At 49.1% G+C, this 26395-nt stretch overlaps 2 protein-coding genes across 2 annotated transcripts in view; one reads left to right on the top strand and one right to left on the bottom strand.

Annotated features, from left to right (window-relative positions):
• On the bottom strand, window positions 1–23791 carry cd81a (CD81 molecule a). Its single transcript, XM_056607750.1, has 8 exons — window positions 23535–23791; window positions 14755–14869; window positions 6048–6145; window positions 5615–5689; window positions 3190–3306; window positions 2524–2622; window positions 1984–2067; window positions 1–1824 (listed from the first exon to the last, which is right to left on the bottom strand). The coding sequence occupies exons 1-8, from the start codon at window positions 23598–23600 to the stop codon at window positions 1762–1764; spliced, it is 717 nt and encodes a 238-aa protein (XP_056463725.1). The 5' UTR covers window positions 23601–23791; the 3' UTR covers window positions 1–1761.
• Window positions 23792–25752: 1961 nt separating this feature from the next.
• LOC130402989 (potassium voltage-gated channel subfamily C member 1-like) overlaps window positions 25753–26395 on the top strand; it is a 12321-nt gene continuing 11678 nt past the window's right edge. The window contains exon 1 of the mRNA XM_056607084.1: window positions 25753–26313. Within this exon, the coding sequence (XP_056463059.1) occupies window positions 25753–26313 (561 nt within the window). The remainder of the gene's footprint in view (window positions 26314–26395) is intronic.

Genomic DNA, 26395 nt, shown 5'->3' with positions numbered 1-26395 from the left:
TGTGTGTGTGTGTGTGTGTGTGTGTGTGTGTGTGTGTGTGTGTGTGTGTGTGTGTGTGTGTGTGGCATTGTGCGTGTAGGAGGGAGCGGAGCGAGCAAATCAATGCTTGTTTTGTTGTTGCCTCAATTGCAGGTATCCGCATCTATCGGTGGACTGTCTCTGAACGTTTTGAAACCCGAATCCCCCAGACCGTTTGGACTAAATAAAACTAACAGAGATCAACCCAAAGCTGGCAGTGGAACACGCCTGACCTCTAATGGTGAGCCGTGAATACTGCAGCAGGGTAGGGAACCGATGAAATCAGAGTAGCTCTCGCAGGTTCCAGCGTTAACGCACTGTGTCGCCGGGCATCGAGCCCAACGATGTGAAGGCCTTAAATTAAGTACTCTTGAGCCATCGAATGATAAGAGGACCCAACGACAGGGAGTGGCACGGCCCTGGATGACCTGCGATGAAGTCTGGCCTATCGCTGCGTCCATAGCGATCGCTACGGCCGTCCTAGACATGATAATCAGGGGGTTCCCTTCCTGTGTGGTTTAAGCACAGGATGAGGGTAAACGGTGTTACGTAATATAAACCTGGGGAATGGGGATCACATGGCTTTGAGCCAGGAAGCCCGGGGTGCGTCTCTAACGTCTCCTCGCGCCCCGACACACACGGGCCCACTGTGAGGTGACTGAATGGTAAGAATGGTCTATAAGGCAGGGAGGTCTTCATATGCGTGCGTGTGTGTGTGTGTGTGTGTGTGTGTGTGTGTGTGTGTGTCTGCGCATTTGTATGCATGTATACATGCGTGTGTGTGTGCGTTTGTATGTATGTATACGTGTGCGTCAGTGTGTGCACGTGCACGCTAGGGAAGCTAGCTGCAGTAGCTAGGCCTGCATCGCGGTTCTATCATGATGCTAGCGGCAGTCGCTAGGCCTGCATCGCGGTTCTATCATGATGCTAGCGGCAGTCGCTAGGCCTGCATCGCGGTTCTATCATGATGCTAGCGGCAGTCGCTAGGCCTGCATCGCGGTTCTATCATGATGCTGACTGCAGTAGGTCGGCCTGCATCGCGGCTCTGTCATGTCTAGCCAGGCTACCAGCTCTCAAGCTCTTAGTGGTTGGTCAAGGCAAGGCAAACAAGCATTAACACTATAGCGGAGTCTAGTACAACAACCATGCTTATGCAGTCATAAAGCACTGCTATCATATATTTATATACAGTTTATACATAAAACAGTGGAAAAAGAGGAATTCTCACAGACTTCAGCGTGAACGCGGTGAAGGTCAGAAAGAACAAAAAACGAAAGAAAAGTGAAGCTTTGCATTCGGTAGAACTTGTGGGGCGTGTAGTGTGTGTGCGTGTGTTTGTGTGTTTGTGTGCCTGTGTTGAAGGGCAGCACTGGTCAAATACGAAACAGCATCTTCGAGAGGAGCAGCGGCGGCGGGGTACAGACGCCCCCCACTCCTAGACGACTACAGATCCAGCAAGCAGTTACACAATACAGCCACCAGGGGTAGCAGAGAGAGGAAGGGGGGAGAGGGGCAGTTACACAATACAGCCACTGGGGGGCGGAGGAGAGAGGGGTAACAGAGAGGGAGGGGGGGAGAGAGAGGGAGGGGAAGACGGGGAGAGAGAGAGGGGAAGAGAGAGGGAGGGGGGGAGAGAGAGGGATGGTGAGCAGTGAAGGAAGATACAGATACATGTACAGAGAGAGGAGGAGGAGGACATAAAGGGTTCCTTCCATCATATCTTGGGGGAGCCCCCCTGGTGCTCTAGTACACCGGGCTGTTGCGGATCCCACAGCATAGAACCATGCTGAAGATCATCTCAAAGATCTGAGGGAGGGAGAGAGACAGACAGACAGACGGACAGCGAGAAAGAAACGGAGGGAGCGAGAGGAAATGGAAAGATGTTGGGTTATTTTCCATATTTAATAAGATCATGTATTTAATTGATTAGTGGTCATCACGTTTAACCAAGACCCAAACACTTACGATGATCACAGCGACCGCCAGGGCGGCGATGCCGATCAGGTAGATCTTATCAGTGAACAGCTCCTCGATCCTGGTGTGACAGTTCTGTCAGGGAAAAGTAAAGATGAACAACATCATCACAACAGCTTCTGCAACCAGCTTACCCTCCACAGCCCCCGTATGATCATCTAATTCAGACCATGAGCCTCCTGAATAATCACCTAATTCAGACTATGGACGGCTAAACGCACGGCTAGCCTTGTTGGTGCCCCACGTCACCATGTGACACCATCACTCGCCCTGACTGATACCTAGAGCTCAGGGCAGGCATCTCTTTGGCTGTCTGCGTTGTCAGTCCCAGTATTTGGCCGACTGCTGAGCGATCAACATCAATCACATTAGAAAAGGCGGTTTGTTTCACAAAGGGTCAATTGTTACACAAGTACTGTTCCCGGCGTACGGCCTTTGATTGGTCGTTCTTGCATGTCCATCAGGACCGCCTACTTGTCAGGTACGGTACCAGGATGGTAACTCCTTGCTCAGGGGGGGGGTCAGACTCACGGTGAGGGTGATGGTCTTGGGACAGATGGAGGTGAGCCCCATCTTGTCTGTCAGTGTGGTCAACACACTGGTGATCTGTCCTTTACCGCAGCAGTCCAGCTGGAGGAGACAATATAGGATATATTAGTAATATATACATACACATTTTTATACATATTTATTAAAATAGCATATCAATACAAAAGATCTAGTGATATTAATATATATTGTATGTGTGTAATATATATGTACTATTATACAACATATATATTGTTTAAAGTTACATATATTAGGGGCATAGCGCAGGGGACAGCGTGACGTAGAGCTAACGTAGGGGCTAGTGTGACGTAGGGCCTAGTGTGGGGGCTAGCGGGACGTAGGGGCTAGTGTTTGACGTAGGGCCTAGTGTGGGGGCTAGCGGGACGTAGGGGCTAGCATAGGGGCTAGTGTGACGTAGGGCCTAGTGTGGGGGCTAGCGGGACTTAGGGGCTAGTGTGACGTGGGGGCTAGCGTGGGGGCTAGTGTAGGGGCTACTGTAGAGGCTAGCGTTGGGGCTAGCGGGATGTAGGGGTTAGCGTGACATAGGGGCTAGCTTAGGGGCTAGTGTGACGTAGGGGCTAGCGTGACGTAGGGGCTAGCGTGACGTAGGTTCTAGCGTGACCTAGGGGCTAGCGTAGCTTAGCATACCGTCTCGTGGAAACCCCTGAGCACAGAGGCGGCGGCCTCTCTCTTATCTTGCGTCACAGTTGCGGAGACCGCCTTGTCGTAAATTGAGTCGTAGAAGTTGATCATCTCCTTGGTCACCTGGCGGGCACAGTCACATGACACATCATACAACAGTCACATGCTCACGTCACAGCGAATCCGGTCGTTTAAGCGAAATAACCTGATGGATAATTCTGCTTATAACACAGCTTTAAAGGCCCACTATGCAACTTCGGGAATTTCTTCGCTTTTTTCTTGGTTTTGGCACGCACATTTCTCTACACAGCGCCCCCTTCAGTTTCGTAGTAGATATTTTACAACACTGTCGTAAAAACTCGTTGACGACCCTTCCCCATGCACTTCTACGCGAGCCATGTGCATTTGTTTTCAAAGAAGCCGGCGAATGCGTGGAGCCATGTCCGAAGTAGATGTTCATAAAGTGTAGGCAAGGTTATGCATTTTTTAAATTGTGAATTTGTATTGCAATAAACATAAAGCCATCCTTTTTTATAGTTGACGGGGAGAATTTATATCCTAGATTATAATTGTTTTATCTTATGTTGAACAGAACAATCAGTGTGAGAGTGTTGGCCAACATAATAATCTAAATAAACAAGAACCTGGATTCGGGGATTCAGTTTGTATCTGGGGGACGAGACAGACGAAAAGCAAAACATCAATGGAAACAAAGGTGTTTATATGGTTGCAACCAACAAGCAAGCTAGAAACATACAGGGCTCACAACAAAACGGTCGAGAAAACAATTTTTACAGGGCTCACAACAAAATGGTTGAGCAAACACATTTATACAGAGGCTATCAACATCAAGAATACCACGAGGACAAAGTTCACCCAAGGGTACTTTCAATTTCAAAAGCAACACGGCCAAATCGGAGTCTGATTTGCAGTCTTCTTTTTCTTTCAGTTCACGCTATTCCTGAAAAGCTTGCCCAACGTTTACTCGTGTCTGGCCTCTCTGTCGGTCAGTCTCCCTTTTCTCTTCTTCTGTTCCTCCGACATTGGGTTTCTCCGTCTCTTTTTAGTCGGCTGATATATGATGAATGTAACAATCCCTTATTTACTTGTGTTTATATCGAGCCGGTTCCGTGTTTGGGGGTCTGTGCCGTAAAGCAATTCGTTACTTCGCGAGACCCGAGACTCCCGCGAGAGTGGGCGGCGGGTCGCCGGCAGAAACATATTCCTTTTCTCCGCCAAGATGCGCAAGGGGGAGTCGAAACAACGAACAATCGAACAAAAATGTATAATGGAACCATCGCAATGACTCCTAGCCTGTTATATTAAGGTAAATCAAGCCAAAAAAAGTTGCATAGTTCCCCTTTAACTCGTGTCTGATCTCTTTTCTGGTCCATTCTTCTTTTGTTCCACCGACAGTCTTCTCTTGGGTCCCTTATCAGTCGATTGATCCATGATGAATGCAACAATTGCCTCGCAACTGGCTGTTTATATCTAGCCGGTGCCATGTTTGGGTGTGTGTCTGTGCCGTAAAGCATTTTCGAAACTACAATCTGACTACATTTTCGAGGATACTTCCGCTGGGTCACATCCGGAATGTCCCGGTCCGAGCAGATCAAGTTGCATATGCGCTTTTTCACTGTAGAGGCGACATGGGAAAATGACACACCCACCAATCGACCCAGAAATGGATGCAGAACCATCAGCATAACTCTCAACCTGCATACTTAATGTAATTTTGGCTAAAAAAGTTGCATAGTGGGCCTTTAAGAAGTTTTAATTAAGGAGTTAATTGTCACAAAGATAATATCAAAAACACGTTATCTGTTCGCTTCTATGGTTGAAGATCTGTAGCCATAGCAACGGTCTGTCATCACAGCTGCGTTCTTCTCTTCAGCAGTGACACACAGTGGAATGTCCTGACCGACAGAATCCAGTATTCAGCCCAGACGTGTAATAAGATCAAATCATTTGGGTGGGATTACTTCACGATGTAGCTCAGTGTAGAACAAGGCCTGGACAGACTGGAAGGTGGCTGTTTCTGGAACTTCTAATTCTGTTTGAAGATGTTCGCTGACTGGAGCACTGGCACACGTGGTGCTGGTTTATGGTGAAAGAGTGAGTGAGTGAGTGTGTCTCACCATGTCTTTATGCATGTACCCATGATGCTGGTTTATAGTGAGTGAGTGAGTGAGTGAGTGAGTGAGTGAGTGAGTGAGTGAGTGAGTGAGTGAGAGAGTGAGTCTTCGTGTGTCCTTGTGCATGTACCTGTGATGCTGGGTTACAGTGAGTGAGTGAGAGAGTGAATGGTGAGTGAGTGAGTGAGAGAGTGAGTCTTACTGTGTCCTTGTGCATGTACCCGTGATGCTGGGTTACGGTGAGTGAGTGAGAGAGTGAATGGTGAGAGAGTGAATGGTGAGAGAGTGAGTCTTACTGTGTCCTTGTGCATGTAGCCCCAGATGCCCGCAGCCACCTCGCAGGCGAACAGGATCACCAGGCAGGCGAAGAACTGCAGAGGACCACAGACAAATATCATCAGACAAGCTCAGCCCAGTGCTTCAAACCACCGCTCTGAACCTTTACCCTCCCCCAGTGAATGATTCAATGAGACAAATGTGAGTTTCCTTTACTGTTATTATGTTTTGTATTAACGTATGTTTTTTAACTATCAATTATCAAGAATAATTGAATTTTCGCTAACATACTTTAAACCAGAAAGCTTATGTTTTTGTAATTGAATGTTTAAATTGTGACTTTAATCTGAATACAACAACTGTATACAAAGTTTTTAATTAAATAATAGCTATTGTCTTTCTCAATGTATCTGAGCACAATGCAACCGACAAATATTGTTGTTATTGACTCACAGTTCCCAGAAGGCATTGCGATTCCTGGATGGCGCCATAGCAACCGAGGAAACCTACAACCATCATCACGGCTCCGACGGCAATCAGGATGTAGACACCTAGAACGAGAAGTCAAAGGTCAGCTATTACTGAGGTGGTGGGGGCCCTGTGTGTGTGTGTGTGTGTGTGTTTCAAGTATTTTTTGAAATTTTGTAAAGTTTGTGGTGAGACACAGGTATTCTACAGCATAACTTAATGTCTTGTGTCATCAAATATAGACACAAGATAAGATACAAGATATATATACACACACAAGATAAGATAAATATGAAAGGAAAGAAATAATCGCACAAATCCAATATGAGGCCATAAAACCGAGACTGCAAGTTTAACAGACGAAGTATAGAGATGGTCTTTAGATTTGTTTACCTTTAACAGACGAAGACGCCTGATTATACAACATTCTGAGTGTGTGTGCGTGTTTATGGGGGATACTACAACATCCGGGACATAGCTCAGAATCAGTCATTTCATCTTTATTTACGCTTGCATTCTCGACTCCATTTTATCTTCTGAGCAAAATAGCAATGTATGGCCAGCAGGGGGCACCACACCGACCATGGGTTGCCAGCCTCCCTGCTCCCCTTCTGAACAGAGGCCTGTAAGGTGGGCCCCGAAACTGTTCCCTGGATTGTTTCACTTTTGTTTCGTGTTTAGAGTACTGCCACCTTCCACGAAGCCTTTACACCTGTGATGTCATGGCAGGGTGCGACAGACAGGGAGCGCCCACGAGGCTTCTGGGTACAGTAGTTCTTTAGACTGGGTACTCCCAGCCCCTTCTGCAGGGCGAAATGTATTGCTCTTGAGCAGAGCAATACATTTCTTTCTGCGTCCGATACGTTTTTGCGGGAGCCAATCACCAAGCTGGCAATCCCCCTGGCGCGCTATTGGCTGGTTTAACACAATGATGACAGGGAAGCTACGGCAAGCAGCCAATTGCGTACAGAGTCATTTGAACTAGGCCCGTTGATCACGCCTCTTGTGATGAAGAAAATGACAGCAGCTTCCCCAGACCAACGTGCAATCTACGATTGAGCTTGGTCTGGCAATAGCCAGGCTAGTAGTTCTTAGTCATAGCACTATACTCAATGTACCCTTTTTCTTTATGAGAACCAAGCTATTTGGAATCGACCAATGAATGTTGTCCGAGCCAGCCAAGCAGGGGAGGAGTGATGCGGTGGAGCGTTGATAATACGTTGTAAGTCTCGGGGAAAATGTTCGGAGCGCCAGCCAAAAGCTACCAGGAGAAATGCCTTGGATACGAGGGCGTCAGGCAGCTCCGCCCCTCACTGGAAGGGGGACGCAGCCCGCCTCTCTCTCCCTAGGCCCCTCCATCGGATGATTCTATTTACCTGTGTCTCCCTCCCTCCCTCCCTCCTCCCTCCCTCCCCCTCCTCCTCCCTCCCCCTGCCTCCCTCCTCCTCCGTCCCTCCCTCCTCCTTCCCCCCCCACCCATCCCTCCCCTCCCCCTGTGTTGCTGGGGCCCCGGCCCGGTAGCCTAATGTAATCGGGGCCCTAACTTGATTGTGCACCACTAACTGGTCGCCGCCCATCGCTGAGGCTCTGCTCCGCTATTCCATGCATCAACGGCTTGCAACCCCCCCACACACACACACACACACACACACACACACACACACACACACTTACACAACAATACAGCCACACAAACACAGAAATACACACACTCGCGTACAAAGATTTTGTGATGCCACGCCTTTTCTTTGCCATGAGAAAATATCTTCATTAGAGTCCCCCCCCAGCCACCCACTGATCTGGGGGGGAGGGGGGGGGATATATACAAATTGATATTTTGGCGACTGACCAAGTGCTGGTCGCTCTCCACCACTTTGTGGACGGAAGCCAAGACCACCATCCCTCTCTCTCTCCCTCCCCCGCTCTCTCTCTCTCTCTCTCTCTCTCTCTCTCTCTCTCTCTCTCTCTCTCTCTCTCCTCTCTCTCTCTCTCTCTCTCTCTCTCTCTCTCTCTCTCTCTCTCTCTCTCTCTCTCTCTCTCTCTCTCTATGTCCCTCACCCTCTCTCTATCTCACCCCACCAGACCTATCAATTCCCATAAATGACATCATCGGACAGACTGTTGCTTAGGGTTGGGGGGGTGGGGGTGGGGGGGGGGGGTTAGTGCGACAAATGGCCACGCCTTTCCTCCCCCTCCCTCACCCACAGATCACCCCTCCCAGCTTCCTTCGATGCCGTTTGCTCACTTAATCATATTATCTTCCTCCTGCTCCTCCTCCTTCCCCTCCTCCCCTCCTCCCCTCCTCCCCTCCTCCCCTCCTCCCTCCTTCTCAACCTCCTGCTCCTCCTCCTTCATCCAATACTTTGGATGAAATAGCACAATTATTTGGTAATTAAGAAATTAGACCATTTGTAAGTGCTTTAAATTTGCCTGGGGGGAAATACAAGCATCTTTCTAAAATCAAAAAATGATAAAAATGTATTTTCCATCTTTTTAACCTATTCTATTTCAATATTGACCGGTAGGGTCATCGCAACACCAAATCTTTTTAACGACTAAATCAGGTCAATGAAAATGGCATAAATAGTGTATTGCAACAGTAGCAGAGGCTCCAAGGTTTTAGGTCTAAAATACAGCAGATAGTTAAACTTCTGTCAAACATTAACTCTGCTGTTGCACAGAGAAGTGGAGCTCAGAGCTACCGCAGCAGAATCACGTTTTATGTTTCCATATGAAACCCCACGACGCCAACTGGCTGAGAGGGGCAGCGGTGAACGATGAGGAGGAACAGTTGTTCATTAACGCTGACTTTATCCTCCTATTAAACAAGATGAATGCTGAACGCCCCTCCCAGCCTCCAAACACCCAGGAACAGACTGAGAAGTCGTCTCTGATGGTTCCACGTCGTGTAGGAAGTTAAAGCAAGTCACCATTATTTAGTGAAGTATCTATGGGTGGGGGGGGGGGGGGGGCCCATAAAGATCCTGGTCCACCTCAGGGTTAAATCTTACCTCATTGTCACCGTGCGTAAAAAGAACGCTTCACCACAGAGAAGGAAGACAATGACTTCCTGAGTTCTAAGTTTACTCGGACCCAACAATAGAAAAACGGCCTTGCAGATCCGGTCCCCACACAGGACACATAAAGATCAGGAGGCCGATAGGAAGAATAGGTTCGATTATGTGGAACAACAAGAGGAATGTGACGGCTTTGGAGCGCTGTAAAGCGACGGGAACGCGAACACAGATGTGCAGAGCGAGGGAGAGAGCGGGGAGAAGGCGAGGGGAGCAGGAGAGGGGAGGCGAGCCATGGAGGAGGACTCGGCGCTAGACGGAGGTAATCGCAACCAGATGAGGAGCGGACGACAGTGGAAAGAAATTAGCAAATGAGCGAATGAGAGGAAAAATCCTTGGTGAGGTAGGAGGAGGAGGAGGGGTTGGGGGAGGAGGGGTGGAGGGAGAGAGTTTGTAGCGGGGGAGGGGAGGGACTGAAGGTCGAACTATGTGTTTTTTCTCTCCCTGACCACATGCTTTCCCTCCCGCCCACCCCTCTGGTGGAGAGAGAGAGAGAGGCTTTATGTGATTGGCAGGATGTAATCATTAAGATTGTGTGGCGGGCAGAAAGGCCCCCCCCTCCCTCGCTGGGCCCGTCTGGGTGGGGTTCGTCTGGGGGAGGTTGGGGATTGTTGGTGGGCAGAGCAGGCGGAGCCTCAGCCTCCCCCCAGTAAACAAGCGCCCCTCTTAGCTGCCGCTCAGATGGAAAACAAGCTTCCCCCTCAGCCTTTCTAGACTCTGGATGTGGAGCACTCAAACGTTTGAGATGCAGACGTTTGTAGATATCTTTTTCTAGCCAAACATTTGAGATTAAGACGTGTCTGAGTGCCGATGTTTATCTGTTCTAAAGGTCCAGAATCCCGCGTCTCTGGTTGGTCTCCCCTCCAACTCCTTCTCTCTCCTCCGACTGCCTGTCTCTCCTCTGACTCCCTGTCTCTCCTCCGACTGCCTGTCTCTCCTCCGACTGCCTGTCTCTCCTCTGACTCCCTGTCTCTCCTCCGACTGCCTGTCTCTCCTCCGACTGCCTGTCTCTCCTCCGACTGCCTGTCTCTCCTCTGACTGCCTGTCTCTCCTCTGACTGCCTGTCTTTCCTCAGACTGCCTGTCTCTCCTCTGACTCCCTGTCTCTTGTCTCTCTGACTCCCTGTCTCTTGTCTCTCTGACTTTCCCTTCTCCTCCTTCCTCTTTTCTTCTGGGTTTCTCCAGAGCCGCTGTTTCGTTTCCAGGTTTCCTTGAGAAACACTTTCCTCTTCTCAACCTTCCCTGGTGACTCAGACAGGCTGCGGGCAGAGAGAGACCAGACCCACTGGCTCTGAGGACCAGCAGAGAGACCAGACCAGCAGAGACCAGACCCACTGGCTCTGAGGACCAGCAGAGAGACCAGACTAGGGATGCCCACGGTTATTCAAGTATTCGGTTATTCGAAATGACCTGGGTATTCGACTGTAGCTGTAGCGGATTTTTATTTGATTTTTGCCTACAGTTAATTAAATATATTCATTAGCTATATTAATTACATATTTTTCATTAAACGTGTATACTAACGCCATTTACTACTTGGAATACATGGCCATACCGGCAACCTCCGTTCCAGCGGAGAGTCTTTTCCCCGGCGGGCTTGATTGTAAATCACCTCCACACCCGCCTATCCCAGAGCACGTAGATATGCTCATTTTTTTTAACAAGAATGAGTGATGCAGTAGGTGGGCTTATGTGTTATGTTAACTGGAAATGTTTTAGACATACTGTATTTCCGTCTTACACATAATATATTTTTGTTGATGTTCTGTTATATGCGCATCATGTGTAATGTGAGGTAGGCCAATGCATTGCAAGTGGATTTCTGTTGATATCCAAGCCCACCAGTATTTATGCTTTTTGCTGTTGTGCTTCAGTTACTTGAATCTATTCAGTTTGTGCCTTAAATTTTCTTTAATCTAATTTCAGTTTGTGCCTTAAGTATGCAATACTGTTCATTCATATTCTTGTCAAAAATGATGGTTTCGTTTCAACTTGTTTCGATTCAGCATACTGATTTCGAGTGTCTTTTTCCTTCTAAAATGCTAATTAAATTGAACAAATTGGATTTGATTTCCTTATTTATTTGACTAATAGATGGAAAACGAATACATTTGTTTAGTGAAGGCCAGATCTTGGATGAACTTCAGGCTACATTATGAGTGAGGTACACATTTCTTTTTTTTTTAACCGGTTAACAAGTTACTCAAATTATTTTTATCGGATATTCAAACACTGATATGCCTACAAATGCCCATCCCTAGACCAGAGCAGCATAGACCAGACCCACTGGCTCTGGGAACCAGCAGAGCGTCCAGACCCACTGAGGACCAGAGTCCAGACTCCACAAGCCCCACCCAGTTTGGGGTCATGTGACTCTTGCCCCCCTTTTCTTCTTTTTCTTGGCAGCCATGTGCGATGTATGTAAAGAAAATGTCACGCCACTTCAGAAATGCGCACTTCTAGCAGCTAGGAGACATGTCACACACAACAGAGTTCAGATAGGAGCTGCACTACCCTTCGACAAAGTTGGATATTAGATTGGAATGTTTTAATCAGTTTGAAATCTTCGAAAACAGTGAACTGTAAGATGGATGTGTGTGTGTGTGTGTGTGTGTGTGTGTGTGTGTGTGTGTGTGTGTGTGTGTGTGTGTGTGTGTGTGTGTGTGTGTGTGTGTGTGTGTGCGTGTGCGTGTCACACCGCGTGCCGCCACATGGTTGTGACTCACGGTCTCCGTCTGGTGCCACCCGGGTGGGCCCCTGAGAGCCACATGAGGACCAGAGAAAACTCTACAAACAGCCCCCCATTAAACACTCTTTCGTGCAAAACACAAGAAGAGCCTCCTGACTTCACAACACATCAAAGACGGACGTCACGAAGCTTCGCTCCGGGTTCGAGAAGGACAGGAAGGTTCAGGGGAGTTCATTCACACGGCTGATCCGTTAGTCATCAAAAACAGTTTTTTTTTCTGCATTCCAACGTAATCTTCTTTCATTTCAACACATTTTCCAGCCCCACCCACATCACTCGCGGTCATTCAAAAAGTGGGGAAGAATTACTACGCTGACTAACTTTGATAATCCTCAACACACTTACGCACACACACACCTATACGCACACACACACACACACACACACACACACACACATACCCCCACACCCCCAATACACACATACAAAAAATGATACCCAAAAAGGAACGGCGAACAAAGTGAATGCTGGGAATAATAGTGGGAGCATTCCCAGTGGAGGGATGGAGAACTTCCTGATATAAAACAAAGACCCCTACACCACCCAGTACACCACCCAGTAAACCACCTACAGTACACCACCCAGTACACCACCCAGTACACCACCCAGTACACCACCTAGTACACCACCCAGTAAACCACCTACAGTGCACCATCCAGTACACCACCCAGTACACCACCCAGTACACCACTTAGTACACCAACCAGTACACCACCCAGTACACCAACTACAGTGCACCACCCAGTACACCACCAAGTAAACCACCCAGTACACCACCCAGTACACCACCCAGTAAACCACCCAGTACACCACCCAGTACACCACCTACAGTACACCACCCAGTAAACCAACTACGTAGTACACCAACTAACTAACCCTCGTTGAGGGAACCCAACATGAATCTTCATCCTCCTCTTTCTCTTTCTCTGTTCAACGTCAACATTTAGACCCGCAGTTCAACACTAACATTATCCAGCCCAGCGCCGGTCCCCCAGATCAGGTTACTGTCCCCGTAGAACATGGAGCAGGACTACCCCGTCACCCCCAGCCTCTCTACCACCACACCCTCTCTACCCCGTCACCTCCAGCCTCTCTACCCCCTCACCCCCAGCCTCTCTTCCCCCGTCACCCCCAGCCTCTCTACCACCTCACCCTCTCTACCCCCTCACCCCAAGCCTCTCTACCCCCTCACCCCCAGCATCTCTACCCCCTCGCTGGGAGGATTAATAATAGCACAATGTACTCTTTGACCGAAGTGGAAAGGAAAGAGCCTGGAAATGTCTGGAAAGTATGCAACTGGAAACATATTATAACACTTTTACTACAGATGATGTGCTACACTTTACATGAGGGTGCATTTATTAACCAATAATTAACATCAGTTAAAGCGTAAATATGCATTGACTAATGGTGTTTATTTTATTTATGGCGTGTTTCCACCGGAGGGTGCAGGTCGGTTCAGTTCGCAAAGGTGCGGCGCGGATCGCTTTTCCAATGCCTAAAGTGCTTCTGGTGTAGAGTGTGCTTCGTAAAAAGCAAAATAAAGCTGTGTTTATTGAAGAAAATGTGATAACCAACTAAACCAACCCGACTGCCAGACCAACCGCTGCCTGCTTCCTCATACAATGGTATATTGCATGAGGAAGCATACAATATAGGATATTTTTTTTCTATTTTCGACATAATTAAGAAATGCCGGTATTATTTGGTAGAAGGGACAGAAACAGCTAGGCAGAACGTAATACAGCATGTTTACGTACCCTGGTCCTCCATATTGAGGTGGACTCATTGATTCATGGAATCATTCCTCTGAGTAAGATTGAAACAAACAGCATTCCTCAGACCTCCAACCGACTGAATGGTCCATTCATTGTCTAACTTTAGGCAGAAATACATGACAACATGCCAATAACAGTCCATCTGTTTTAGAAGAGTTCTTAAAAAAAGAACAAAACAGTTACATTTTTAATTAATTTTAGGGTTTTAACTAAATTAGATATTGAAAGGCTTTTCATATTTCTGCCAGCTGAAACTCAATTAAATCTCAAGCGCCATTCATACTAAAACATAAAGTATGAATGCTTTTGAATAAACCGTTTACCTTCAATCAATACATTTCTATGAATAATAATGCTGATCGATCACTCAGTCAGTCCATGTGTTCATCACTGCCACAACCACTTCCCCTGATGCTCTACAACCACATCGGTCTGCCACACTCTACATCAGAGTATCTGTTCCTGTTCTGTGTAATATGAATGTTCATTTAAGCCATCCACATCGTACAGCAAACACCTTTTGCAACTTTGAATTGTCCTGCAACAACTACTTTAGAATTATTCAATTATGTCTCCATGTCTACTCCCCTAAATGTGGAAATTAGACTTTTGTAACATTTGGTGATTTCGCAGTTGGCATGGCCACTCCTTTAATGTGGAAAGAACCCGATGCACACACAGGCTCTTCTGTAAAGCAGAGGCAGATACTTACAGCAGAGAAAACAAATGATATGAAGCTGAGTCTCCTCTAAATAAGAGCAATAGTACTTGACTAGCCATTTGCTAATTCAAATACAATGTTTTAGCCTACAGACTTAACATTAGTGACTTTTCCATTAGGCAAACTGAATATGGAGAGAGAGGAGAGGAAGTGATAGGAGAGGTGTCAAGAGGAGAAGAGGTTAGGAGAGGAGGGAAGGAGAGGAGAGGAGAGGAGAGGAGAAGAGAAGAGAAGAGAAGAGAAGAGAAGAGAAGAGAAGAGAAGAGAAGAGAAGAGAAGAGAAGAGAAGAGAAGAGAAGAGAAGAGAGGAGAGGAGAGGAGAGGAGAGGAGAGGAGAGGAGAGGAGAGGAGAGGAGAGGAGCGGTACTTACTAATGTAGAAGGTGCTGGGTGCCTGGGCTTCTTCAAACTTGATGTCCAGCAGCTTGCTGGTCTTTGTGTCGTGTCTCAGCCATAGGGCCACGCCCAGAATGATCCCCCCAGCAAGCTGCAAAACACAATCATGTCTAATCTGTAAGAGGTGCGCCCATAACGCTAAAGGTGCATACATAATCGTTAAGGTGCCTCCATAACGCTAAAGGTGCATTCATAATCGTTGAGGTGCATTCATAATGCTGAGGTGGCATTCAGATGCACAATCACATTATTGTTACACAATGGGTATAATCGCATAAAAAAACGAATCGGCCAACATCAGTTTTTGGCCGATGCAAAAGCTATGAAAGAAGTGAATAGTGATTTTATTCGCGGTTTAATCATTCCCTTTCTAATGAGGACATGGTCAAATTAATATCATTTAACCTTTCAAAAATATTTGGAGGATTAGCTTTAGTCTTTTTTTAAACTCATCATAAAATCATCAGAACCTCTCCCTCCCTCCCTCTCGGTCTCTTCCCTCCCTCCCTCCCTCTCTCTCCCTCCCTTTCGCACGCCCTCTGTCTCCCTCCCTCCCTCTGGCCCGCCCTCTCTGTCTCCCTCCCTCCCTCTCTCCCTCCCTCTCACCCACCCTCTCTCTCCCTCCCTCTCGCCCGCCCCCTCTGTCTCCCTCCCTCCCTCCCTCTCCCTCCCTCTCGCCTGCCCTCTCTGTCTCCCTCCCTCCCTCCCTCCCTCGCTAAGGTCCATTCCAGTGCAGAGACAACCCGCTGCCTAGCAACAAGATCAACAGTGTCACTGCCAAGAGGTGAGGCCCCTAGCACCGGCATTCTTCAGGGCCCCCCCAACACACATAGACGCACGCGCACACACACACACACACACACACACACACACACACACACACACACACACACACACACACACACACACACACACACACACACACACACACACACACACACACACACACACACACACACACACTCACACATACACACACACAAACTGTAGCTAAACATACTTTAAAAAAACCTCCCAGACTTGTTGCCATGGGGATTACCGCAGAGTTTAAACTGATCCCAAAAAAATGGAAACCCGAATCGAGGCAGCAGACGAGCCTGGGAGACAGATCCTGACGGCTTTATACCGTCAGGACGGTCTAATGTTAACGGCCGTGATGAACGGCGTGAAGCCCGGCCACGTCCAGCCGGGGGCCCCGTCCAGCCGGGGGCCTGCACGCCGTTGTTCTCAGACAAAAGAGCAGGGGGCTCACATTTAGACCCTTCTCCTTCTGAACCCCCCCCCCCCCTCCCTCACCCTGCGGCGGGGGGCCGGTGTCTGGGCCCAGAGTGGCTCTCTGCGTATGACGAATGAAGGAGATGACAGGAAGTCATTCCACCGTTGTTTATGTAAACAACGGATCCATCGCAACAATACCTGCTTGGGGGACTTCCAAAGTACTTTGTTGGTGCGATAGCTGCCACTTACATTTTATCATAGTTGTATTATTTATCTTTAGCTCTGTTTCCTATTTGTTTGACCTGGAATTATTGGTTTTATCAATCTGCTGAGCGTTTTGTACTGCTTTATGTTCAGACTTCTAGATGTTTCTCTTTAAGTTAGCGCTGGTTCTGAGGAGCAGGGAGGTGACTGGGTCCTGATCTCACACCCTACTGTGTTCTGCTTATTTTTAAACTCCATCATTGGGGTAAAATCCCCTCGTCTAGAATCGACTAAGTATAACGTCTGCAGCCTAGCTCAGCGGCTCTCATTAGACGGTCCCAAACCAAAACCAAAACTAAGCAACAGCTGCGACAGACGGCTGTAAACATATACTTACGCCTCGTTTCCACATACGTATGTTTTTCGTGTCCGTGCTTCCGTAAATTTACGGAAGGAGTCGCTAGTGTTTTACGTACGGGCATGAATTTATTTACGGACAAAATATGTTAGGAGAAATCAGCTGATTGTTTACTCCGGGTAGGAAATGAGTGCCCAAATGAAGGAGTTCAAGTACCTCGGGGTCTTGTTCGCGAGTGAGGGTACTATGGAGCGTGAGATTGGCCGGAGAATCGGAGCAGCGGGGGCGGTATTGCGTTCGCTTTACCGCACCGTTGTGACGAAAAGAGAGCTGAGCCGCAAGGCAAAGCTCTCGATCTACCGGTCGATCTTCGTTCCTATCCTCACCTATGGTCATGAGGGCTGGGTGATGACCGAAAGGACGAGATCGCGGGTACAAGCGGCCGAGCTGAGTTTTCTCAGAAGGATGGCTGGCGTCTCCCTAACTCGGATTAGAGCCGCTGCTCCTTTACTTAGAAAGGAGTCAGCTGAGGTGGTTCGGGTATCTGGTAAGGATGCCCACTGGGCGCCTTCCTTGGGAGGTGTTTCAGGCACGTCCAGTGGGGAGGAGACCTCGGGGAAGACCCAGGACTAGTTGGAGAGATTATATCTCAACACTGGCCTGGGAACGCCTCGGGATCCCCCCGTCAGAGTTGGTCAATGTGGCCCGGGAAAGGGAAGTCTGGGGCCCCCTGCATGAGCTGCTCCCCCCGCGACCCGACCCCGGATAAGCGGATAGGAGACCGGTACTTTGGAACATGAGGATCGACATATACAGAGATAAAAACAAAACCAACAGGCTTGGAAAGAGATCGCTGAGGAGTTTGGCCTGCAAGGTACTTAGCCTACAAGTTTTGTGAAAAACATAACAACTTTCATACGGTATCTCCGTAAAACGACGGCGAAAGTTAAATTTTTTGAACGTATATTACGGACATATCGGACAGAAATTTTACGGAGGGGAGGAGTCTCGGAGGAAAAACGGACATTACGGAGAATCACATAGGAATGAATGGACTTTCGGTCGGAGACGGTTGGATCGCATACGAGAATGTACGTATGTGGAAACGAGGCGTTAAAGGCTGGTTTATGCTCGGTTACGTAAGCGTAAGCGCAAGCGCAAGAGGCCCTTGCGCCCCCCTTGCGCGACTTCTCACGTCTTGCGTGCGTCGGGCGATTTTTCTAGACTTGCGTCATTTTTTACGTAAGCTTTTACGCGAGCCGCCCAGCCTGCAAGGCTGTGATTGGTTTGCTGGTCTGGTTACTACTTCCTGTCTGGAGTATCACCCGGCAGGCTCATATACAAAAGCATTAACCTGAAGTGAAGTTAACTTTGCTGCCAACACATTATGTCGTTTTAAAATGTAGAGAGATATGCACATTTATACAACCCCAATGATCAACAACTTCATCACCCCTGTTCCTCTGTCTGTTGCCATCATTCACTGTATGGGGAGAACACGATCTGGCACATAAACAAACCAACGACTCCCACAGACAAAGACGTCATTCTCGAGGTCGTCTTCAACGAAAAACTTTCCTCCACATATTACTCCACCTACTGTTCTGGCGGTAAATTGCTTGGCAACACGCGCAACACGCGCAACCTAAAAGGGAGCATGAATTGCTTTGAGTAAATTTTGCGCAACAACGTAACACCAACGCTGAAGCATGCAGCCGCCTTAAGGCTGATTTATGCTCAGTTACGTAAGCGTAAGCGCAAGCGCAAGAGGCCCTTGCGCGCCCTTGCGCACCCCTTGCGCGACTTCTCACGTCTTGCGTGCGTCGGGCGATTTTTCTAGACTTGCGTAATTTTTTACGTAAGCTTTTACGCGAGCCGCGCAGCCTGCAAGGCTGTGATTGGTCTGCTCGCCTGGTTACTACTTCCTGCCTGGAGTATCACATATCCTATTTTCATACCGCCACCTACCACACGATCTGGCACATAATTATGCGAACCCTTTATGCGAACCCTTCCACAGGGGCAAAGTGCTATTTTGATGCGCGACATCAAACAGCTGATGCGGGATTGTGAGCTATTTTAATGATCTTGTCACCCGATATTCGTTCTATTAGGCCTACTGGCCTTATTTGTTTTAGTGTTAGCCTATTTGAATTAATTACGTAATGTTTTGTGTTCACGTTCTATGTGAAACATAAGTGTTCATGTTCTGTGTGAAACATAAGTTCAGTAGCCTCTTTGAGTGAATGAAATTTGAAAGCGTGAGTGTGTAGTGAATGAAAAATGTGTGCGTGTATGGTGGGACTATTTTCTGTATTTGATAAATAAACCCCTTTTCTCTAATAATGCTGCCTACCATATAATTTATGTGGACATTATGCGCTATAGCTTAAAGCCTTTGGCTATAGGCCTACACTTAAATAATTCATTCATCTGTCAAGGCAGTAGCTGTTGTATAAACTGTTATATGGATATGAATTAATGAGTTTGACGTAAACCAAATTAGGTAACTTGTGTAACATGATAACTAATGAATCAAAAGTCATGCTTCCAAGTGACCAATGTATGTATATTTATTGGTCAGTGCGCATACCCAATCGTAGCACATTGTACCGGTGGGGTAACACGCCAGCATCTGACAAAACATAATCTGCCAGCTGCTCCCTGACAAGGGCCGGTTTTGGTGAGAGTCGGGAAGATATCGGATGACTCGCGAAAGGAGATCATCAAACTTTGGCACATAAACAAACCAACGACTCCCACAGACAAAGACGTCATTCTCGAGGTCGTCTTCAACGAAAAACTTTACTCCACATATTACTCCACCTACTGTTCTGGCGGTAAATTGCTTGGCAACACGCGCAACACGCGCAACCTAAAAGGGAGCATGAATTGCTTTGAGTAAATTTTGCGCAACAACGTAACACCAACGCTGAAGCATGCAGCCGCCTTTAGACTAGTATTTCATGCAAGACATTTCTATCTCAGATCCTTATTTGGCAGAAAATAACCCCCAACGCTAAGGTGATAGAATCGATCCTAAATTAGCCTTGTCGCCCCGCACTGAGACGACAAAACGCTCCAATCAGCCTCTGTGTGCGGCTGCATGTCTGTTGATGGACACGGACAGAAGGACACACACAAACAGACACACAACCTAAAGCATTACAACCGAACCAGTCTTTACCCCTCAGCTGTTGGGCCACTGACCTCCCTCTGTCTCCCTCCCTCCCGCTCTCTTTCTCCCATTCTCACTCTCGCACACACACACACACACCCATATGCACACACACGCAGACACAAACACATACAAATGCAGACACATACACACACACACTGAGACACACACACACACACAAACACATGCATATACACACTGCACCTGAGGACGGCAGATGGAAATGGACAGGTGTTGGTAGGATGGCCCTTATTGGCTGGTTCAAGTTGCTGTTATGCCCAATAAGCAGTCACAGTGTCATATGGTGCGGCTGACTCAGAGCAAGGAGGGACATGTAAGAAGCAGCCTTATGCCGCTTTTCCACTGCATGGTACCAGCTCGACACGACTCGACTCGACTCGACTCAGCTCGCCTTTTTTGCGTTTCCACCGCGATCTAGTACCTCAAGTGGCTGCTTTTTCTAGTACCGCCTCGCTCTAGGTTCCAAGCGGCTGAGCCGATGCTAAAAGGTGACGTCGGCAGACAGCCGGCCACTGATTGGCCAGAGAGTGTGACGAAGTCACGAGAGCGACATGGCAACCATGCTGGTAACGATAGAACAGCCATAGTAGCGCCGCAGCCAACATATTCCACTTCTTCAACATGCCAGCTAATAATACGAACACGAATACCATCGCATCGATGTTCTCCATTGTTGTTATGTGGGTTCTGTCCATGTGTGGGTTACGTAGGTGTTGTTTGCGTCGCGTACAAAAATACTTCACGGCCCTTTCGCGCAGACGACCCCGCCCACGTCCCGGAGGTACTATTTGCGGTGGAAAAGCACCCGCGCTGCTACCGTGTCGAGTCGTGTCGAGTCGTGTCGTGTCGAGTCGAGCTACATGTGCGGTGGAAAAGCGGCATTAGATGCTGTGATCATGTACTGATGGGGCCTGGGGGCGCTGGAGAATGACTGTACTCTGACCTGAGCTGAATGAAGCCTTCTTTAAAAGGGGCTTTGTATTCTGAATGTGGAGGTCATTTATGAATGAACTCATTAAACTGATTATCCCAGAGTGGGGGTCATGGTGCGGGGGTCAGGGGTCCCGGTGGGGTCCGGCCCGTTGGAGCATGGTTCCTGTGGGCTCCCCCTGGACTGAGCGGCGGGCGTTGAGGTGTTCGGCCAACTGGAGCCTGGGGAGGGGGGGGGGGGGGCTATTCCTGCTGCTGCCGCACATGGCGGTTGTAGAGAATGTGTGACACGCTAGCAGGGGGGAGGGGGGCCGGGAAGGAGGAGGGGGGTGGGGGTGGTGGGTGGGCTCTATCACTTATATACACTGCTCTGGTCTGCCTGATTGGCTAGCATGCTCATACACACACACACACAACACGCACAACACACATTCATGCAGACAAACACACATTCACACAGACGCACACAACACACACACACACAGTCCCAGTTCACGCCCTTTTCCCCCTCCCTGGTGACCCCTGACCCCAGACCCTCTGAGATGCCGGCTCTGATTTATGACGGTGGGGGGGGGGGGGGGGGGGGGGGGGGGGGGGCTGGCCTCCGTCTCCTCAGAGAGCCCCCCCTTCCATGCGCCCCCCCCCCCCCCCCCCCCCAGGACCGGGTTCCTCCTAAGTGGTTCCCGGGCTCTTGGGGAGGGGTCCCCAGAGAGGGGGGCTGGGCGCTGGGGGGCCGTGGACTCAGACCACCCACCGGACCGGGATACTGCCTTTGAGTTGTTATCTACCTGTGGATTCATGCAGACGGTCTGCCCAAACCGTTGGGTAACTGAACCCTTCCTCATGCTTTAGCCCACGACGTGCTTCACGAAGATCCTCTTTGTCCTTCAGACCAGCGGCCCCCAGGAGCAGACGAACCAGGGAGGGCCCGACAAGGGCGGAAGGTTGCTAGTTCAAGTGTCGAGGAGTCCCTGAGCAAGACACCTCAGCCTGACTGCTCCTGACCGGCTGGCTGTCGCCCTGCGTGGCTGACTCCGCCGTCGGGGTGTGAATGTGTGTATGAATGGCTGAATGTGAGGCGGTATTCTACTCAGAAGGAGCGTCCAGTTGGACCAGCATTGGGCTGATGATGAGGACGTGTGGCGTACGGTCTCATCGATGGGACACACTGTCCAACCCCGCCCCGGCCGTCACTCAAATTTGCTCCACCGCAGGCAGTTGACATCTAATCACATCCTTCCGTTCCGTTTAGTTTGAGAAACTTCCTGTTTTAACCCAAAGTCGCTCGCGTTCACTAAGGGCTTATTTGTCATGTTTCCTCACACACTGGTTCCCAGTTCACCCAGTTCCATCTTAAGGAGAGTAGGAAAACAAGCCAGACCCAACTGGTTCCCAGTTCACCCAGTCCCACCTTTAGGGGAGCAGGCCAGCCAGCCCCAACTAGAAGCTGAACTGGAGTGACTAGCAACATAAACAGGAGATCCAGCTCCAACACGAGTCAAGTCAAGACTCCCCATTTAAATCTGTGACATCATCCTCCTCCGGCTCTGGGGCCAGGCCCCGACCAGGAAGAGGGTGATTAACCAAACACATATCTCCTCCTCCCCCGCAGCCAATAGGCTGCTTATGGGTTGTCTAGCGTCACACACTCAAGTGTCCACTTAGGAACCTATTACCATCCACTCCCGCGTCGGACGCACAGCGCAAACACATCAATGGTCATATTGGTGAAATCCTGTAACACAAGAGTCTCATAGTGGAGCGGGGTTTTCCTTCCTGAGGTCTCAATGTGCGGGGCGTATTATTAGGTTACCCCCCCCCCCCCCCCCCCCCCAGACCTCACCCCTCACAGGGACCACATACATACATTTAATCTTCTTCTTTTCTGATATATATATTTTTATATATTATATTACATCATCAGGAAACATATTAATGTTTCCTGATGATTAGCCATTAACCACTGTGTGTGTGTGTGTGTGTGTGTGTGTGTGTGTGTGTGTGTGTGTGTGTGTGTGTGTGTGTGTGTGTGTGTGTGTGTGTGTGTGTGTGTGTGTGTGTGTGTGTGTGTGTGTGTGTGTGTGTGTGTGTGTGTGTGTGTGTGTGTGTGTGTGTAACAAGGTTGTAACCGGGCGGCCCGTTAGCGTCGTGGTCTACACTCAGAGTTTCCATTCAGCGCCTCTCAGTGCGGACCTCGACTCCCAACACTGGGAATCGAAGAGATCCGCCAACCGCAAGGAGGAAAATGTGATGAACGCTGCGTGCGCACGCACACACACACACACACACACACACACACACACACACACACACACACACACACACACACACACACACACACACACACACACACACACACACACACACACACAAGCACACACACTCAGAGTATGAAGAAGCAGATATGATTAACTCCTCTGCCATGCAATTTTACTTTTTGAGATTTTGTATCGTTGAATCCAATGGTAGATAGGTGTTAGCTAAACCACGACATATATACATCGACCCATAGATATCGACAGATAAACATCGCCAGGTTTCGATATGATGAGCCCAATTTACTACAATCTTAAGATAGGAACGTTACGCGCCGCCATAGGAGCTTTGATTCAACGTGGTCAGAGCTCTTCAGAGGAGATAAAAGGTGAATACGCATGGTTCCCACACGGGCCTGCAGCCCACATGTAAACAAAACACTCCACTTGTGAGGCCAAGTATCAACCTAAACTATTCAACTAAAGAGTTCCTCTAATCCCAAAGTACGCGTAACCACATAATGCCCGCGGGTGCTGAAACCCGCCGTGCGCCCCGCAGCGCCGCGCGTGAAAAAGATTAATCGGGTCTTACCCAGAAGACGAAATTGAAGAAGAAGAGGAGGTATTTAATACATTTGGTGCAGCCTTCCACTCCCATGGTTCGCGGTTCGAGGGGTGCTTCGACGGGTAAACAGAGAGACCGAGAGACGCTGGTTCAGGAGGATAGATTGTAACGGAGCGCAACTCTTTGTGGGTCCCGAGTTATGCTTGAAGAGGGAGGCAACACCCAACTTCTCCCCCGCCCCTTAAAGATAGATGGGAGCAGCCCGCCTGACAACACAATACGCAAACCTATAACGGCCGAGCCGATCCTGCCCGACGTCTCTGCTCCCCCTGCGGTTGAAACATATAATGTCTGGCTGCAGCCTGTACGACATGGACATCCACTTCCAACTGCTCAACTGCTACGTCCATGGATTTATTTCAGCGATGATTTGAGTTAATTATGTCCATTTTTAAGCATCGATATAGTGGGAAATTTCATTTTCATGATTAATAATTTTCCATGTACCTTGGTTAACGATACATTTTTACCATGTAATGGAAAGAACATCAATCAAGAACTAACAAGCTAGCCCAACAGGGTTAGGGTTAGGGTAGTGATTAGGGTTAGGGTTAGGGTTAGGTTTTGAAAGAAGATATTGAAACTTTCCCACCCCGGGGATAAACCAGGCCTCCCCAGAGCTGCCGTGGTCGCGGCAATTGGAAGATGGGATTGAGTGACGTAGCAGTTGAGCAGTTGGATGTGGATGTCCATGTCCTACAGGCTGCAGCCAGATCCTTCTCTGCGGTTGGAATGGAAAGCAGCCTGCGTGTGTCTGGTACAACAGCACGCCCCCGCGGTCAGACCCTGAACCACACCTTCTTAAAGGATCAGTGACAACATAGAGATGCTGTTGAAAAGACATAAACACCACGGAGGCTGACTGGTCATGTGTTTATTCTCTTATAAAGAATGTTTACAGGAGTGGAGCAAAATACTGTGTGTGTGTGTGTGTGTGTGTGTGTGTGTGTGTGTGTGTGTGTGTGTGTGTGTGTGTGTGTGTGTGTGTGTGTGTGTGTGTGTGTGTGTGTGTGTGTGTGTGTGTGTGTGTGTGTGTGTGTGTGTGTGTGTGTGTGTGTGTTTGTGTGCGTGTGTGCGTGCGTGCGTGCGTGCGTCCAGTCATTATACAAACATACAGAGTAGAGAAAATGTAACGAAATTAGATGTGGTTCGCTCCTCCCTGCAGTCGGTAAGCTGACACAATGTCCGAGAGAAGAGGCTGTTGATCAGAGGTTCTGTAAAGGTTCTAATGTTGTTAACACATTTGGGCAACCGCTCAAATGTGCACACATTCAATACAGGGGATCAGTCAATGAATTAGTGAAAAATTAGAAATTAGGAATCAATAAATAAAGAATGACCATTACCTCAGCATCACGGATGGAAAGTTGTTTTTGTTTTTGTCGATGTTTATGTCTCGATTTTTATATGTCGTGGTTTATATAACATCTATCTACCGTTGGATTCAACGATACAAAATGAGTGTGTGTGTGTGTGTGTGTGTGTGTGTGTGTGTGTGTGTGTGTGTGTGTGTGTGTGTGTGTGTGTGTGTGTGTGTGTGTGTGTGTGTGTGTGTGTGTGTGTGTGTGTGTGTGTGTGTGTGTGTGTGTGTGTGTGTGTGTGTGTGTGTGTTTGTATAGAGTCGCGTCTCACTATCAACAACTCATTCTAAAATCAGAGAGGGCTTTTTCACAATGAGGAAGGGGGGGGGGGTGGAGCGGGGGGTGTAGGTTCGTTTGCCTCGCGCTTTCCTTCCAGTCAACACGGCCGCGTCTGGACACCTGCAGCGATGAGGCAGCACAGGTAGCCCCCCCACCCCCCCCCCCCCAAAGAGACGTCAGTCGCGAGGCACCGAAGCTTTTTTGCTAGTGAAGGAGCATAGAATAATACACGGAGTCGGGCTGTGTCTCTTAGTAGCCTAACATGTATTAACAAGCTGGCATATAACAGGACTGACGCTTGCATCCGAAAATCCCGCGAAGACTTGGAGACTGACGTGAGAAGACTATTGGATGAAGAAACCCGGCGCGCCCTTCCTCCTTCGCCTTCCCGCCCTCCTCCTCCTCCTCCTCCTCTTCCTCGGTTAATGTTGTCAGTTCGGGCACGCGTGTGTATGTGACTGACAGCCCGCTGGCCGACCTCCTCGCGCCGGACGGGATCACCTGAAAGACTCGCAGGTGCACCAAGACATGCGCGCGGACCCACGATGGCTCCCCATGGCGATGAGAACGCGAAGGAGCGGGTCGTGATCAACGTTGGAGGATTCTGCCACCAGACGTACCGCAACACCCTCCGCACGCTGCCCGGCACCCGGCTGGCCTTGCTGGCCGAGCCCGACGCTCCGGAACACTTCGACTACGATGCCGAGTCCCGCGAGTTCTTCTTCGACCGCCACCCGGGCGTCTTTGCGCATATCCTCAACTACTACCGCACCGGGAGGCTGCACTGCCCGGCCGATGTGTGCGGGCCGCTGTATGAGGACGAGCTGGCATTCTGGGGCATCGACGAGACGGACGTGGAGCCGTGCTGCTGGATGACCTACCGCCAGCACCGCGAGGCTGAGGAGGCGCTGGACAGCTTCGGCGGGGGGCCCGGGCCGGAGGACGAGGAGGGAGACGGGGTGCCGGAGGGGGGGGAGGACGACCTGGAGAAAGCCAAGAGGCTTGCACTGGGGGGCTCCCCCGCCGGGAAGGGGGAGACGTGGGGACACTGGCAGAAGCGGATGTGGGCACTTTTTGAGGACCCTTACTCGTCTAAATATGCAAAGGTGAGTTCATGTGTGTGTGTGTGTGTGTGTGTGTGTGTGTGTGTGTGTGTGTGTGTGTGTGTGTGTGTGTGTGTGTGTGTGT

This window comes from Gadus chalcogrammus, chromosome 14 (assembly GCF_026213295.1).
Source record: "Gadus chalcogrammus isolate NIFS_2021 chromosome 14, NIFS_Gcha_1.0, whole genome shotgun sequence".
In the NCBI taxonomy this organism is placed as follows: domain Eukaryota; kingdom Metazoa; phylum Chordata; class Actinopteri; order Gadiformes; family Gadidae; genus Gadus; species Gadus chalcogrammus.
This window is presented reverse-complemented; position numbering and strand designations above follow the sequence as displayed.

Coding starts and splice junctions, on each gene's coding strand:
- cd81a (XM_056607750.1), bottom strand. CDS start 23,600: ATGGGAGTGGAAGGCTGCACCAAATGTATTAAATACCTCCTCTTCTTC. Junction 3,307..5,614: donor GCTACATGCACAAGGACACA/GTAAGACTCACT, acceptor TGTGCCCGCCAG/GTGACCAAGGAGATGATCAA. Junction 1,825..1,983: donor TGGCGGTCGCTGTGATCATC/GTAAGTGTTTGG, acceptor TCCCTCCCTCAG/ATCTTTGAGATGATCTTCAG.